The sequence below is a fragment of the Tetrao urogallus genome (genome assembly GCF_951394365.1).
Source record: "Tetrao urogallus genome assembly, chromosome: 5".
Lineage (NCBI taxonomy): Eukaryota > Metazoa > Chordata > Aves > Galliformes > Phasianidae > Tetrao > Tetrao urogallus.
The window spans coordinates 9,231,553-9,248,338 of NC_136818.1; the positions used below are offsets into that span (position 1 = coordinate 9,231,553).

The window sequence follows — 16,786 nt, forward strand, 5'->3', positions numbered from 1 at the left end:
GCTTGGTCCTTTCCATTAGGCTTCAGTTTTCTGCTTGTAGCAGCTTGGTCATGTGATGAGCTCTTAGATAAACAGTGCCCAAATGTGAAAAAGGGCTACTTACTGCAGTTGGATGCTGTTCTAATAAAAATGATTATTTTTTGAGTTTTAATTTCTGACTGCAGAAATAAAAATGCTGCAGTATAAGGCAGAAATGCTACTTGGAGCTCATACCAGGATCTGGGATGGAATTTTGTTTATGTGGTTGTCATATGCTTAATCTTTCTGATTTGTTCCCTGTCTGTTTAGGCCATCTTAGCCAAATTGTCTACTTAAACAGAGGTTGCAACAGAACATCAATGGACCGTTTAAAGTCCTGAGATGTCTTTTGTCTTCCAGGCTCTGTTGAAGGTAATAAACTGCAGTATAGCAGGCTGTATACTTTCAAGGTAGACTCCAGTCAAGATAAGAAGAAACTTTCCAGACAAATATGGGTGTCCAGGTGGCAGGCACAGTGAGAGAGGTTTTGTAAGGTATCAATGTACAGACTGTAACAAATCAAACTGCAAATGAGGTATAAAGGGGTAAAACAAAATTAACAGAATTGTAGTTTAACTGAAGATTTCTGTCATGTGGAGAGCTGCACTCCATAATAACTCGGCTACTATTTTTTCACGTGTGTGCAGTAAGGAAGTCTCTCTGCATGGCAAATTTTGACCCAGGCCTTCCAGTTTTATTGCCTGATCAGAGCAGTCAGCCCAGCAGGCTGGGTTTTTGGCAATGCAGGCAGTTCTGTTAGGGGAAGTCTGAGAGACAGTAGGAAAGTGTGCGGAGGTGAGAACATAGACTGCGTTGTTGGAGGAGGCAGTGTTGTGTTAGGGGTTAGAGAAGAAGGGAGGCAACATTCAAAACCAGCCATTTGCTTCAGTAAACTTCTGTGTGTGAATGGCAGCAATTGCTTCTCCCCTTTTTTTTTTTTCCTATGTCTAGCTTGACTGGCCAGAGAAAGGACATAGTGGTCTCTTATTTGAAGTAAGTCTATACTAAGTTCTTGAGCAGATTGCTGCACTGTGTATTTTGGAGTCATTCCTCAAGCAAATACATACGGGCCCTTTACCTCTACAGGATGTGCCCTCTCCTGTGCAGCAGAGGTGAGGGAGCTGCATGGCAGGGGTAGCTGCCATGAAAAGCTGCAGTCTGTGGTGTGGCAGGAGAGGGATCTCGCTGCAGAATTAGTTTTTACCAGGGAAACAACTGCTGCTTGTGGCCATAGTTTGCTGGCAGGCTTTTTGCAGCCCGTGCCAAAAGCCTGATGAGGAGTTTAAACTGGTTGCTGAAACTTTTATTTGTCGCAAATTGAGTTAATTGCCCACAGACAGAAGAGCAAGTATGCTCAATAAAAATGAGGTAACGTGGCACAACATGGACAGCTTGCCTGTATGCAGTGCGAGTGACGTGCGGTGAAGCCAGAATTATCAGTGCTCTGTGAGAAATATGCCTAAGGCTAGCTGAACAAATCCCGAGCATGGAAACGTTGGGCCACTCTGAAGCATGAGGTGTCATGACGTGCTGCCTTGTCTGGCCTCGGACTGAGTTCCACCACGGAGTGTTGCTGCTTGCTGTGCCTGCTGCAGCCCGTCTTTTTGCTGTGCTACACCTTCGCTAATAAGGTTTGATGCTGTGAAGTTTAGTTGTCAAAATTAGATTGATAGAATTGCATTCAGATGTAACATAAGAATGCATGTGTGCAGAGCCTGTAACTGCTCAGAGGAGGTGGTTTTCGTTGTTCTGTTGCTTTCTCAGTGCTGGCATTCTGGGAGGTGGGTAAGACTGTCCTGTGCATGGAAGCAAGCAACTGACTGCACCAGTCTTACTCTTTCCTGTTGTTGAGTGGTTGCATTAAATCACAAGGAAACCAATCAAGCTTTTTTTGCTGTTCACCTACTCTGTGCAGATCTTAACTTCAGGAGCTGATACAGTAGATCCTTTGCTGTTCTGGAACTCCTCCTGTTATTTTTGATTGTCTCAGCCAATATCAGATGGGTGAGGTACCAGCTTTATTAGGCATTTGATATTATCAGCCTGAACGTATCTTTTTCTTGCGTCCTTCCCAAAATAAAGACAACATGCTGAAATTGATCCCTTCAGTGGCTTCTTTGAGAATTAACGCACAGCACTGTCCTGTTGTGTAAGGGTACGGAGCAGTTTGTGTGAGATCTTTGTGATAACAATCCATCTGTTCCTTCCCTTGCTTCCCTGTAGACAATCTCAGCCTTTCCTTAGGATGCCCTCGGCTTCAGGATCCTCCTAGAGTAGTTGTACATTGTGACAGTTTCCATGGCTGCCGTTTTAATGTCCACACTTTTGTGGCTTTTTTTTTAACATGTTTCATATTATTGTTACTTTTATTCATTTGCACCCTTTAAATCCTTAGTTTTCTACTAATCTTTTGCCGGAATGCTAACGGGTACCTGTTCAAAATATGGAGATGATGGTGAAACTGTAAAGGCTTAATTATTTTCTTGTTTATATAGAGAGTTGGGAAGGGTAGAACACAGACTGTGTAGACTTGCTTGGTGGTATTATAATAATGCTTGTGTTGAAACTGCAGTTTTACTACCATGGGGGTGTTTACAGGTCTCTGTCAGCTCATAGTCTGTGCTGGTGGGAGAGCCTGAACAAGTTAAACAAAGAAACAAACTACCTTTCCACGCTTCTGGTTTGGGTGACAGATTGATGACCTTGTTTGATCACAAAGAGTGAAGGGAGCTTTGCTGCCCTGGATTGGGCCTTGGCAAAAGAATGGTGTATAGAATAATTGTACGTAAGGTTTGGGTTTGCCTGTACCACTGAATAAATTAGTGACAGAACATTGATTTCTATGCCTTCTGACTTCCATTTTTCTTGCAAATGTTTGCACATGCAAGTGTGCCAGAGTAATTCTGAAGTAATTTATTTAGTGGAAACTTCAGTACTTTGGGAGCTATTGCCTTACCCACAGCGTGGAAGTAAGATAAGTCCAGCAAGGCTTGTAGGGTGCAGAAGGTGGCATTACAATAGATGCCTGCTGTCTGCCTGTCTGGCTTTGAAAAGCTGTGTGAAGGAAATGTTGCTGTATGTTCATGTCTTTTTCTGACAGTCAGCATCAGCAATGACTTTGAAGTTTCAGAACATGATTTTTGTGGATACACTAACAAAGTCAAATCACTGAATTCTGTATTAAGTAAATACCACCTTATGCAGTGTTTGTTAGTAGAAGTAGACTCTGAAGTCTTTAGGCAGTATCTGTGCTTTCCTGTGCCTCTGGAAGGCGTGTGTTGTCTGTGCTTCTCTTGGAAGCTTGTCTTCATTGATTATTTGCATTAAAAAATATCCTTTGTGACAAGTTATTTTCACATGAAATGTAAAGCAAACTCCCTCCTTCAGGAGATCAGCTTTTCCACATCCTTTACTCTTGTCACTTCCTGGTTCTGCTCTCCTGGTTACCTTTCTTGCTTCCATCACTTACACAGGCTGTTAATTGCTGTTTCATCCATCACTGCATGGGAAGCGTGTAGCCTTGACAGTCTTTGCTAGGGAATAACAGAATGCCTCTTCTACAGGTGGTGAGAAAACACCAAACTGACTATGGCTTTCAATTTAACTTTCCTCACTCACGATGTTTCATGTTTTTAAATGAGATCCATGTTAATGAAGTTTAGTAAATCAGTATAACTTTTCAGCACACTGCTGCAAACTGGGAATGGCGCTGCAGACGTGACAGCAGGAGTAAAGGTGTGACGTGATAGCTTCCATGTTCCTGTTTGTTTTCACTGAGCATCCAAAGCTTGGTGACTGCCAGGGACAGAGCGGAAGGTGGGGAGAGTCTGTAAGAAATGAAGAAATGTGGGTTTTGTTTTGTTTCTTTTTTTTCAGTCATGCATAATTGCTTTCCCCTCGGTAACTGTCTCCAGTCCTTGGTTCTGGTTTTCATTGGCAAGCAGCACTGCCTGAGACATTCAGATGAGTTGTTCAATCTGAACAGTAGGGAAATTAGTAAGAAATCCTGTTTCAGTGACATTCTGATACGCTGCCTAGCTAGAAGAGGTGTCTTTGTGCTATCTGCTGCATGCAGTGGATAACGATGCTGTTTTGTTTTATAGGCAGCTTATCTCTCAGTGATGATTTTTATTTTTGAAATATTCTGAGAATAGTCTGCCCGTTACAAAGGCTAACTGCTTTTGATGTCTCACTAAATCGCATGTAATGTAATCCCCTCGCTCACTTAGGAGGGCTTTTCCTCTGTACCTGGTGTCAGTAAACACGCTTTTTTCCAAGTTGTAATGTAAAGTCTTCTGTTGTGTCTGTCAAGGCCTCCCTTGGGATCATTCTCCCCAGAACGTTGCTCTGTGACTTCTTCACTCCAATTTTATGTCTCTGTTTATTTGGCTTCGACTGCACTTCTTGAAGGGCTTCTCTCACAGTTTAGTAGCCCTCCTTTGGGTGATTCACAGGATCGCTATGCAAAGCACAGTGCCATGGCCTGCCATGTTACAGCACAGCAACAGTGTCAAGAACTTGGCAGCACAGAACTCAGGATTTGGGGGATTGGTAACAAGAAATTTGACTGGAAGCAGATTTATGATGTCTCAGAATGTACTAGTTGAGTTAAGATGACAGTGAGCAGCTACGGTGTTAGAGGAGGTAAGTGCAAGAGCAGAATGTATCAGGTATTTTTCACTTGCAATGAGAAATTAATTGCTGAAGGCAGTGGGAAGATTTTTGACTGGAATACTGCACAGGTGTGGAACTTCTGTGTCAAATGTAGAGCAGACACTAGAAAGGGAGATAGAACATTCAAACTGAGATGTGACTGTGTTTAAATGTGCCACAAGAGAAGGCTGAGGGGCTGAAGGGATAATCAAGACAACCCCCCTAGTTTTATACTGGAATGAGAAGTCTCAGTTTAGTTAAGAACAAAGAAAGTAACGTGACACCTGGAATGGCAGGAGGCGATTCTCTGACTCAGGAAACCTCTGTGAGAACTCTGTTTCTGTAACCTTCTCTTTGTGCTATTCATCAAACTACTGGGGCCCTTTTGCGACTTGCAGGTTATTGGTGACAAAATAAGACAAAGGGGGGTGTCAGTGCGGTTTAAAAATGCGTTCTTTAGGCATCTTTAATATTTAGCCTTTTTATTTCTGTGCCAAATTTTCCAGACCCTCACAGCTGCTGTCTGGCACCACCTCTTGGGCGGGGGCCTCTCCAGGCAGCAGGTTGGGAAACCTGGTTAAATCATGGAGCTGCACTTCCAGCTGAGGCGGGAGGTGTGCCTGGATCAAGCATTTGTCTTCTCTGAGTCTGTATTATTTTCATCCTCTGTTAAGCATTTCTCTTCCTCGTGTCACTCAGCTGGACTCCAGCCAGTGATTAAACGGTGGCGTTCCAGCAGGGCGACAGCAATGGAACAATTTCACATTTTCCTTCCTTGATGAGCCCTCGGTTGTGTTAATGGAAGCCCTGACTAATATGCTGTGAGCTAATCAGCATGCCTTCTACTGCTATCGCTGGTGAGTGCTTGCATGTGACATGTTTCATCTCAGGTGGTCCACCTGGTTTTCCTAGTTTCAAAAAGTAAGATTTGAAAGTAATGCAGCTCTTAAAAAACAAAGCAAATTCTGTAAAGCTACCAAGGTGAAGAAGGTAAAAACCAACTTTGTTTGAACAAATAAAGATCGAAACTCCAGATTCTGTCGGTATGTGCATCTTTGGGAGCCATGTTGTGGAAAGTGTGATGTCACGGTGGTGGTCTGTCTGCTGTTGAGGGTCACTGATCCGTGTAGTCTTGGACGGCATGGCTCAGCGCTTCACTTCCTCTGTTGAAAAATCTCCTTTCCAAACACATGATGTAAGTAAGCTTGCTGTAACGGCTGGAAGGTGGAATCTGAATCCTTTTGGTACAGCTGAGCAGAGTGTTTGAGCACGGAAAGAAAGACCTCAGTGCCCATAATACATAGCTATGTACTTTTTGTACTGTGAGTGGAAATAAAATAATAATCTCTCTCTCCCCAAGACTCAGTTGAATGTTCTGTTTATCTGTTTGGAAGTAGTAAAAAGAATTGCATCTTTTTTTTGGCAGACCTGACAGAGAATACTGTTCACTGTTCAGAATACTGTCTGAAATGCAAATAAAAGCCACCCTCTTGATGCTTTTCTGATTCTGCCTTTTACAATGGTGTCAGTGCTGCGTGAGAAAAGCAGCTGAATCGGATGGCAGCTCGCAGAGTGTGCAGCATCTTGTTTCCATCCCTACCTCCGACGCAGGCAAGGAGTGTGATTGAAAGCTACCAGCGTTGCAGTGCTGGGCAAAATTAATTATGGATTGCACGCCCGAGTCCCATTCCCAAAGCACAGCTGATTGTCTTAGTAAAAACAAAATCAAACAGCTGTACTGGCAGGTGCTCAGGCTGGCGCTGGTGCTGGGGGGGGTGATTCAGTGCTGCCTACTGTGTGCTTGATGGATGTGCTCGGGACTTTGTTCTGATCTTTATTTTTCCTGGCAGAATGGGAGGCAGAGGATTCAACAGTTGTCGGGGTTTTTTTGGCTTTTTCTTTTCTTTTTAAAGTTACTCAGGTTGAGAAGTACGTAGCTAATTAAATTAATTATTTTGCTGCCAGGGTTTACTGGAACAGGGTTTAAACACCAAAAGTCTGAATGAGGCAATTAGCTCTGAAGGTTAGGCTCAGGAGTGGTCATTGGGCTGTTTCCTCTCTTGTACACCGTCAGCCCATGAGGATGCCTTCTGTCATATGCAGAGGCAGACAAAAATACATGAAGACCTTACGTGTTTTGCAGCAGGAGTCGCTGACCAGCCTGAGATACCTGTCAGTTTCCATCATTGTATCTCTCTCTGTTCCTCCTGTCTTCTAGGCCCATGCTCATCACATTGACCAGTACTTCTTATTTCCCAGTGGAGATCCATTGTCAGCATTTTTCCTGTGTTACAGAATATGTTTTCATTCAGACCCTCTGTGGTTTCTGATGAATTACGCGCGGTGAACGTATTTTAGCTGTAGACATGGGAGCCTTTTTGCATGTGTGTATAACTGAAATAATTTAAAAGCATTCTGGTAAAACACTGTTTTGCACTTTTTATACTTGACACTTTTCATATGCATTGATGTGCCTATTAAAGTCCTTTATTATCAGCTTGCTTTATCAGGCATAGGAAGCCTTCTACATTGATAAACTCAAGTTTATAGTTTTCACAAGTTGTTCTGTGATGAATACTCAAAGAAGCGATGAGTCCATGAGAAATGAACTTGTGCATCCTGTGTTTGATTTCCAAAGAGAGAATGAAGTATTGCAAGCAGACTTCCTTCAGCTGCTGCCTGTCCTTGGCGCTGTCAGTGGAGAAGCCAGCACCTCTCCATGTCTGAGCCTTGAAGGTGAGATGTCCCCTGTGCTTGGCTGGAGGCACGATGGCTGTGGTGCTGTCAGTATCACCCTGGAGCAGAGCAAGGAGGAGTTGCATAGAGCTTTGTCTGGTGACAGCCCTGTGCTGTCTGTGTGTTAAGTTGCCATCTGATCTGATGTTTTAGTCATTTTTGATTGTTGTTTCCACTCTCCTCAGCCTTTCCTCATGAGAGAGGCTGCTCCGGTTTCGTACTTCCAAGGAGACGTTCTCTTATCATTCTGGAATAACATTCCCTCCTTGTTTTCTGCAGCTTTTCCCCTTTGTTTCAAGCCTTGATGGTTTCAATGGCGTGGAGTCTTCTTGGTTAGGATCTTAACAGCCCTTCCTTTGTGAGTGCTTGGGTCTTTTCATGGCAAGGGTGGACTGTACAGCGGTCACAATTTCTCTACTGAAGGTGATGTTCATTAGTGAGCATTCATCCTCCAGAAGAGGGTATAAAATCGCTTGGATAAAACACAGATTCATGTGTTCACCTGGGTGCATGTTCTACTTATTGGCAAGCGTGGGAGGAAACAAATGCTACATGTCAACTCATGGAGTTACTTTTGAAGGGTTTTTCCCTGTCTGTTTTCGCAGCCTGGTGCAGAACCGTAATCTTGGTAACAGGAACAGCACCTCCTTTCCTAGAGACAGGCACTCTTGCTATGCTAAGCTTTTTTTTTTCTTTTTGCTACAGTTTGTTGAAAGCCGTGGTGAAGATTGGTGGACTTGTAGGATGTCTGAAGCTTCGTTTTGCATTTTTGTCTTACCATGTTAACTGGGAAACCCACTTAAGTTATGTAGTTTTTATTTGGTTCTGTGCTGAAAAAGGAAAAATAATGGTGTTCAAATTTTCTTGAAGCAAATTTGGAAATTCTTCTGTAATGTAACTTCTGTCATCTCCTTTGGGAAGGTGGTTAATGTTCTGGATGGAGATTGGTAGTGGGAAAAGCAGAGATCTCAGAGTTTTCACTGTATGTTTTTTATGCCACTTGCTGCACAAGTATCAGTGGAAAAATTGCATAGCTGCTAGTGGAGAAAATAGTATTGAAGAGGGTATCCTATAGAAATATAGGATTCAGAACAGCATTTTTAGATACCATAGTATACCTTGTTTTTACAGAGGAAAAAAAACGCATTTGAACAAAGCGAGTAAGATTTGAACTGCATGTGGATGTTTGTTCAGTGCAGGCTACAAGGAAGCGGCAGTGCCATTGAACTGTGTTTCAAAAGGGCTGGTTGTGCTGAGCCTGTATTTTGCAAAGTTGAGTGATGTTCAGGTGTTCTATTAGAACAGAACTGGAACAGCGTTGTGTACTGTCTTGGTTTTACCTTGGAAATCTTGTTTCATGCTGTTTGTTTATTTAAGGACGCACTGCTGCTAGTTACAGGATGGCAGGGCTATTCCTGAGGACTTGTGCTGTGTATGCTTGGTGTTCTTGTGTTACTTTGTTGCAGACTGCTACAAATTGTGATCCCGTAGTCTGTAAGGAGCTCTGCACGAAGTAGTTTCGGCTGTTACCCAAAGTTTATGGATGACTTGCTGTGTTTCTGAAAGAAGGCAAGTCTTCATTCATGCGTTCTCACTGATGATGAGTCTGTTGTACCAGCTGGTCACTTATTCCAGGTGATACTTAAAATACCTTTCTTTTTATTCCTGCATTTGAGCCACTGATGCCTGCCGTTTCTGCTTTTTGTTGTGGTGCTGAGCGATCTTCTGCTGTTTGGGTAATTGCGGGCTGTGGGCAAAGGCCATCTTTCTCTTCAATAACTTGAGCCAGTTGAGCTCCATTAGGACTACTTTTTATTATTATTGTTTGTGTGACTACAGCACCTGACTGCCTAAGGCTCTGCTTGCATTAAGCGTTAAGCCCGGGCTTGAGCTCTGGGCTTTGGCAGCAAGCCTGCTGCGCCGCTGAGATGGGAGCCCGGCTGCGGCGTTCTCCTTTCTGTCTGTGGGAGGCAGAGTCCAAGAGCAGCCGCACAGCAGGTCTGGTCGTGCTGCCGGCCAGGTAGTCCTGGAAACCTTCCTTCCAGGAACGCGAGCGATGAGGAGAGTGCCATTTCTTTCTGGAGTGCTCCTGCCTGGGAAGAAGGGATCTGTTAGTGCCATACGTTGAGCCAGGGGAGAAGTCGGCTTGCCAGGCTCACCCTCTGTGAACTGGTGAATTCGGGGCCTGGCTTTTGGGATGTTTCCCTGAGCTTCAGCACGTGGTTCTCGTGAGTTACAGTGCACACGTTCTGGATGCCTTGTTTTAGATGGGGAAAACTTTTCTGTGCACACTTGGATTTTGGACATAGACACAGGAGAGGATACCTGCCCTCCAGCAAATGAGCTCAAATTTTGTGTCAGTCATGCACACTGATCTGATGATGGCCAGATCTCTGCAGGTACAATGATAGCAGACTTCTAACAAAAGATTTCCATGACAAATGCTGTGATAGCCTGCAGGGGAATGTGGCATGTGTCTGAGGTGTAATGGACAGCTTTGCTGAGCATAAAATCTCCTCCTTTAGAGAATGCAGGTAGTAGAGCTGGCATCCTCTGTTGATCTAAGGCAGAAGTATGCTTAGTAAATGACTGGTGATGGAAGGAATAAGTTATTTAAAAAAAAAAAAGGCAAACAATTTTTGCTTGGTGTGACAGAAAAGGGGAACCGGTGAAGAAAGGTAACATGGTTGGAGGAGGTGGGGAAAATGATTTTTTGACTACTCTACTCAAAGCTGCAATGCATGGAACCAAAGGAAAGACAGATTGCAAAGCCTGCACCTAGACCAGAAGGTGTGCTGTTCAGTAAGCATCACAGTATCAAAGTCCTGCTTTGAAAACATTCTTAACAAGCTCATGAACTTGCGTTCATCTCTAAACTTCTGCTTTTGGTTCCTGATAACTGTAAATTACCCTTTTCCACCCCACGTGTCAGTTTCAGCAACAGGGAAGGAGACTTCCTCCTGGGAGGAGACAGGATGCCTCGAGGGCTTGAATATCTTTCCTGTTCCTACCTTATATATATGTAAATTAAAAAATATTGATTTTGGATGGTAGCTCTTGAGATGCAAAGATAACGTAAAATAGGTGTTTTTGTTGTAAGATCCCATCTGATATAATGCCTAGGATGAGCCATGTGATAGGACTGGGGTTAAGTCTCCTCCCCAGCTCCTGGCATCTTTCTTCCAGCTTTCTTTGAGAAGATAAACAGTGATGTTGACAGGTTGTGTGTGTGAAGGCATTCGCATTGCCTTAAGATATCCTCACCTGATGAATTCAGGGCCATCCAAGAAACAAGAAGAGACTCCCTTGGCTCCCAAATTGGTTTTTATTTTATGTTTATTTTTGGTTTTGGTGTGGCTTGTTTTTGTGTTGGTTGTTTTTTTTATTGTTTTTTTTTTTCCTCTTTAAAGTCTCTTCCACCTTACCACCATCTTTCAAAGAAAAAAAAAAAAGCTTTATTCCTTCTTTTTCTGAGGAGAGATTACTGCTGGATTTCAGGCTGGAGGATGCTCTGCTTCCCCTGCTCCATGTCTTTAGCAGAGTTAGGAAGGTGCTAGCCTGCAGCAAGCTTGCTGCTGTAGGGTGAGTGTGCTGAAGGAAAACGCTTCATGTCTGTTAAGAAAGCACTAAATCATGCTTTTCTTCTGAATCTTGCTATCAAGGGCATTACAAAAGCAGAGTGGGAATTCCCAGCCAAAGGCGGTCATTTCTGTTGGTGCTTAACAAGATCCTACAGACATCCAAATAAAAAAAAAAGAAAAGAGGTTCCCTGCTCCAGTTACAGGAGCAGCCATAGAGCTTCAAAGAGGTCACAGGTGTGGAAATTGGAGGACTCTTAATGGAGGCTGAGATAAAAAGGGATTCTCTGAAGCCTTGGATGTACGTTTTCTGATCTGAAGAGCAGTGAGTAATGCAATTGCTCCGAGGTACCCCTGGCTTTGCCTGGGAGCGTGCTAACAAGCAATCAAAATGTTTGCCCACAGCCAAACTGTTCTTTCCCTTTCCAGTCTTTAGAATAATAAAAGCATTACACACAAACCCCACTGTTACTGCAACATATGGGTGAAGTTCCAGGCTATTGTGTTGAGAATTCTCAGTCTCGATTCCAGCAGTAATTATAACTCGTTCCTCTCCCGCTTGCTGTATGGTGAACACCACAGGAAATGATGCAGAGTTCTCTGTGCGTGTGTTAACTTAGGCTGAGCGCAGGCACAAAGTCTATCTAATCTCTTTATTTTCTTCTTCTCCTGTCAAAACTTCGACATATAACACTGTGCAATTGGAAGCTGCTAGCATTTGACTTCAGTGCTTTGTCCCTGTTTGGTTCTGTTAGAATGTGGTTCCACTGCTTTGCGGATACTTTGCTGCTTTTCTGTTTATAATGCAATCTGACATTTGTTTTCCTCTTTTTCTTGAGGCTGATTTTGTTCAAATTAGAGATTTCCTTGCAACACATGTTTCCTCATTTTTCTAGTCTGCAGTTTTTGAGGCCTCAGTAGTTGAGGCTATGAGGTCCTGCCCTTGTCTATACTTGACAGAAAAGGCAGAGTGAATACCATTTAAAAAGTCAGCTTTTGCTGCCAGCTAGCTGTGGTAACCCTGATATCTCCTGTTTGAACAGAAGGGGTCCAGCAATCATAACTGAACATAAACATTTTTCATGCTGCCTTTGTATGCAGGGTGTGAGAAAGTCCAAGGCTTTTTATTTGTGCTGTATATTACAGCATATAATTGCATCCATCTTTTGATCTGTGGTATGAATTAGCTCCATTGAAAGCATGTTTTCTATTTTTAAATCGGTCATCTTGAACTGAGCTCTTGAAACATTCTGCCTTTTGGTTTTGTTTTTGTGTCGATGTTCCATATTGTGCTGGGCTTTGTATAATTGTTGACACGTTGGCTCCGAGTTCTTTCTCTGCACAGCTTTGCTCTGTTTTATGTGACTCTCTTGATGTTTTATGTTAGGCCCAGTCCGTAAGCTATCTCACCTCGCATTCTGGGCACTCCTGACGGTGCTGTGCCGTTACCCAGTGTTAAGAAGGCAGAGCTGAGCTCCAGGTTGCTTACTGACTGAGCAGAGTGTGCAGTGTGGGCTGAGCTGGGCCCAGGGCTCCTATCAGGGGCACCAGGGCTGAGTGGTAAAGCACCCCCTCGCAGCTCACGTCGTGGGTGGGATGGAATGACCCCTGCAGGAGCTCGTTCCTCTCTATTGATTGGATGCCGAGTCTGAATTCCGACCTTGAGTGCATGAAGTGCAAACCTGAATAAATCAGTAGTAAACAAGAGGTTACCTATCAACGTTGGCAGATCTGAAAAATGACAGAAATTTCAAGCATTGCTTTCATGCCCCATCCATCAGAAGGTCCTTCTTGATTTAAGAGCGCTGCTTTGTCCTCCCCCCAGGTTGTAACAAGTGGCAGAGCGCTGTTAGTAAAGATCTGTGCGTGCCTTATTCTTCCTTTGCAGTGGTTCTGCTCGGGGTGTGGACTTGCTGCTTTTTTTAATCAGCTCATGTTGATTCTTATCGTCTGTTTGTATAATAGTTGAGGGTTGATGTAATCATCGTGAGATGTATTTCATTAAGAGATGTGTGTATGTGTGTGTACTGAGGTGTTTGCATAATTCATGAAGTCAAGTATGTTCACATCCCCCTTTGTTAGCACAGGAGAGCAGGCGGTGAGCACATACCTCTTTGTATCAGCAGGGCATTGGGAAGGTGCACCGTACTTACATGGTACGGATAGAAGCTGATACTTAAAAAAAGCCACAAGCTCCACCATTTATTTTTTCAGGGTGGGCGTAGAAGAAAGAAAGTAAAGAAAAACACACACTTCTGCTAGGGTTCTAGGATAGTTTATTTTTTCATTCAGCCATTAGTTTATTCGTTCAGGAGTTGTACACTGGAAAAAAGTGCATCCATTAGACAGTGAGGGCTTTATTTATGAGGGTGGTGGTGTTTCAAGGGGGAGGCTGTCAAGTCCCAAAAGAGCCTTTCATGGTGTATTCTCAGCATGCTTCTGAGGCCGCTGCTCTGCTCATCAGGAGGAGAGGCAGAAATGTGGGCTTTACAGAGCAACTGTGTGTTTCACTGGTCCCTCTGCTCACTGACGTTTATTTACATATTGGGAGAGTAAATGGGTAGAACAGATGGCAACCAGACATTTGGTGGTTCTGTTCCCGTATGCTCCTCAGGGGTCTTGCATTCAGTTTTTGCAAAAAGCTTGTCCTATAGTGAGGAGAAAAGAAACAGGAGCCTGTTCGCAGCTATGAAGCGCTTGTTGGGATTTTGCTGCAGTGACAGATTCGAGCATTTAGTAGATTGTGAAACAATTATAAAATTTGCCTTACAAGTCCAACTCCTTAAAGTACATCCATCGATGTGCCTCTGACCATCTCTTATATTATTATTCCTTTTTTACACCGTTAGAGGGATGCATTTAGATCTGGAGGCAGAGAGCTATTCCCTCTGCAAACTGAGTTTGAAAAGCGTGGGTCTCTTTCAATGGCTCTCACAATACATTTTGACCTCTTCTGAAGGTACTGTAACTCATTCATGCTTGTGTAAAAATGCAATATCTGAACATTTTTGTAGGATTTTTCAGGTTGTTCAGTATATGCTTCTCCACAATGTACAGGTATAAAATGGAAGATATCCTTCTACAGCAAGTCAGATCTATTTTCCTTTCTTTGTACACCCAGGGATGTCAGTGCAGCTCTGTTTCCAGGATGCTAGGCAGCTTGCATTTGTGGTTGGTTGGATTTTGTTCCAATGTGTGTGTGTGTTGCTTGTTTTAGCGAAGTGATAATTAAAACACTTCTCTTGGGCAAAACCATAATATAGAATACATATTTTGCAAATATATTAAAAGGGGAGATACAAGTTAGGTTTTGGATGTGCGAAGTTTCTTAACCTGAATATTACTGCTTCCTGTAAAGCGTCCAGGTGTTACTCAGTGAGGGAGGGGGAAAGCAAATGAAAACCAAAGAGCTTGACCTTCTGTGCAGCATGCCAAATCAGCAGCTCCCATAGTTTGTGACACAACGAGTTCCAGTGACTTATTGGTAAACACGTGAAGCTGCCTAGCATTTGTAGGAGAACCTGTCAAATAATGGAAATACCAGACCTCCCTTATCTCCACCTACCGTGCAGAATCTCCTAATATTAGATAGCTTGTAAGGCAGAACTTGATCCTTTATGAAGAGAGCAACTGTGATTGCAGCAAGTCTTTGCTAATGCCCTTTATAAAAGATGAAAGTTGGGTGCCGTGTTCTCCTGTGCATGGAGGCTTACCATAGTGAATGGTAGCACTCAAAGTGAAAACAGTGATGTCGAGAAAGAAGCACTGTCATTAACAAAAAAGGTTATTCATTAACAAAAAATAAAGCAGAAACTTGCTGGTTATTTGTAGGTTGTACTGCTGAGATGCTGTATTAGGATTAATTTAAATGAAGATAATTGCCAAACTAGTAGATTTTTGGCAGCGTGTTCTGCAGCCCATGGGAAATGTAGAAAATGTTTTTGAAGTGAGGGATTTTAGTCAGAGTGCCTCGACAGCCTGCGTGCTTAACGAAGCTGATATGCCTCACTACTGTGTGACTGCATTTCTGTGATATGTGCAGCACTTCCCTTAATTACTTTGTACGGCGCTTTGGAATCCTTTGAGATCAAAATTAAATACGAGCCTGTTATTAAATAGAACCAAGCTTCCGTGTTGTTTTTTATATGGGATATTGCTGCTTTTAGGAAGTGTGTTTCTAAACTGAGCCCACCATCACACTGCAATTACCGAGTAAATCACATCCTACATAGTCTTTGATTTTTTTTCCTGATAAAATAACATAGTTTAAATATCTTTTCCAGTGATTTGTAGCCAGATGCAAAGTCAGCTAAAAAGATTTCTTCAGGAAGCTTTCTTTTCTACATCATTATGCAACTGGAAGTAGTGATCGTAAACGCAGCAGATTTCCATGGCAGTCTTGAAATCCGTGGGTACTGTTTCCCAGTTCCTCCTGCTAGGGGCTGATGATGGCAGTTTTCATGCTCACATTCTCTACGACCTGGAGCCAAGTCATCAAATGCTGATCCATATGTGGTCATTTGTATTTCTGAGGGTTTCCTTTTTCTTTCTTCCTTGGCAGACTGACGTTTTGGTATTGAGCTGCGATCTGATCACAGATGTCGATTTATATAAAGTTGTGGATCTGTTTCGGACACACGATGCTACTCTCTCCATGTTGATGAAGAAAGCTCATGAACCCACAGAATTGGCCCCAGGACAGAAAGGGAAAAAAAAACCCGGTATGTAGATAAGAGTATACAGAGTAATAATAGTGACAGCACTATCTTTTGGTACATATATACATATCATAGATGTATAATTAATCAATCAGAAAATGAAAGAAATAAAAAGGTAAGATACCGTGTTTTTTCCTCAGATTCCCTAGTGGGGGTGTGACTTATTTTTTTTTCCAGCTCAGAATTAAGTATTGCAGTGGTGTAATCGTGCAGGCTGAGGTCCAAAGCTCACAAGAGCTAAGGGAAAAGCTCCAGGTGACTTCAGTGAGTTTTGGATCAAACCGTAAATTTTTGCTACATATGAGCATTAAAAGCATTTCTTCAAGAGCACTCTACATCAGTCAGATTGTAGCTGGGAATTTTACCATTGACTGCAGGGACCAGTGTTAGATGGATAGCAAATACTTCTAGAAATTCTCCACTCTCGTCGTATGTAGCGAATTATTCTGAGATCACATCCAGGAGCCTTTCACTAGGCAAAACTCCCACTGATTTCAAGGATTTGGTTAGATCATTATCTGGTCCCTCTTACCATAATATCTCATGTAATCTGTAATGTATCTATTCTCACAACAGTGCTGTAAGGCAGGGCAGGGTTATTATCCCTGTTTTACTTATGTGCTAAAAGTACTAAATACCATATGGTTGTTTCCATACCGTACCTCTCATTTTCTTTTAATGATATCTGCTAAATTGCTGAAGCTTGATTACTGCCAGGTTAGTGGGCCCTGGTCCGTGATTAAAGCTCAGAGGCATTACGGTAATACAAATAAGAAGCACAGCTTCAAACTGTTTGAGAGGAGTGAAACGCAAGCCAGCAGTTGGGCTATGTGTGTGTCTGAAAGTGGAGGAAATGTGTTTTTAAAAGAAAGCTGCTTGGACAAAGATTTTCTGGAGCAAAATACAAGGATAACAAGGCTGAGAGCATTTTGGACTTGGACTCTTAGGCGGCTCTAAACGCCCTTGTCTTTTAAAGGCAGTCATAGTGAGAATGGCACATAAAACATTGTTGAGAGAATTACTACAATTGTGAAGTTGAGTGTTCAGAAGATATAAATGTATGGATCTATGGTTAAACATCAT

The 16,786-nt window shown here is 42.8% G+C and overlaps 1 protein-coding gene across 1 annotated transcript in view; it reads left to right on the forward strand.

Annotated features, from left to right (window-relative positions):
• The window catches only part of EIF2B3 (eukaryotic translation initiation factor 2B subunit gamma), a gene marked incomplete at both ends in the record, with an annotated part of 92,139 nt that overhangs the window by 2,473 nt on the left and 72,880 nt on the right, over positions 1-16,786 (forward strand). The window contains one exon of the mRNA XM_079535714.1: positions 15,547-15,706. Coding sequence (XP_079391840.1) covers positions 15,547-15,706 — 160 coding nt within the window. The remainder of the gene's footprint in view (positions 1-15,546; positions 15,707-16,786) is intronic.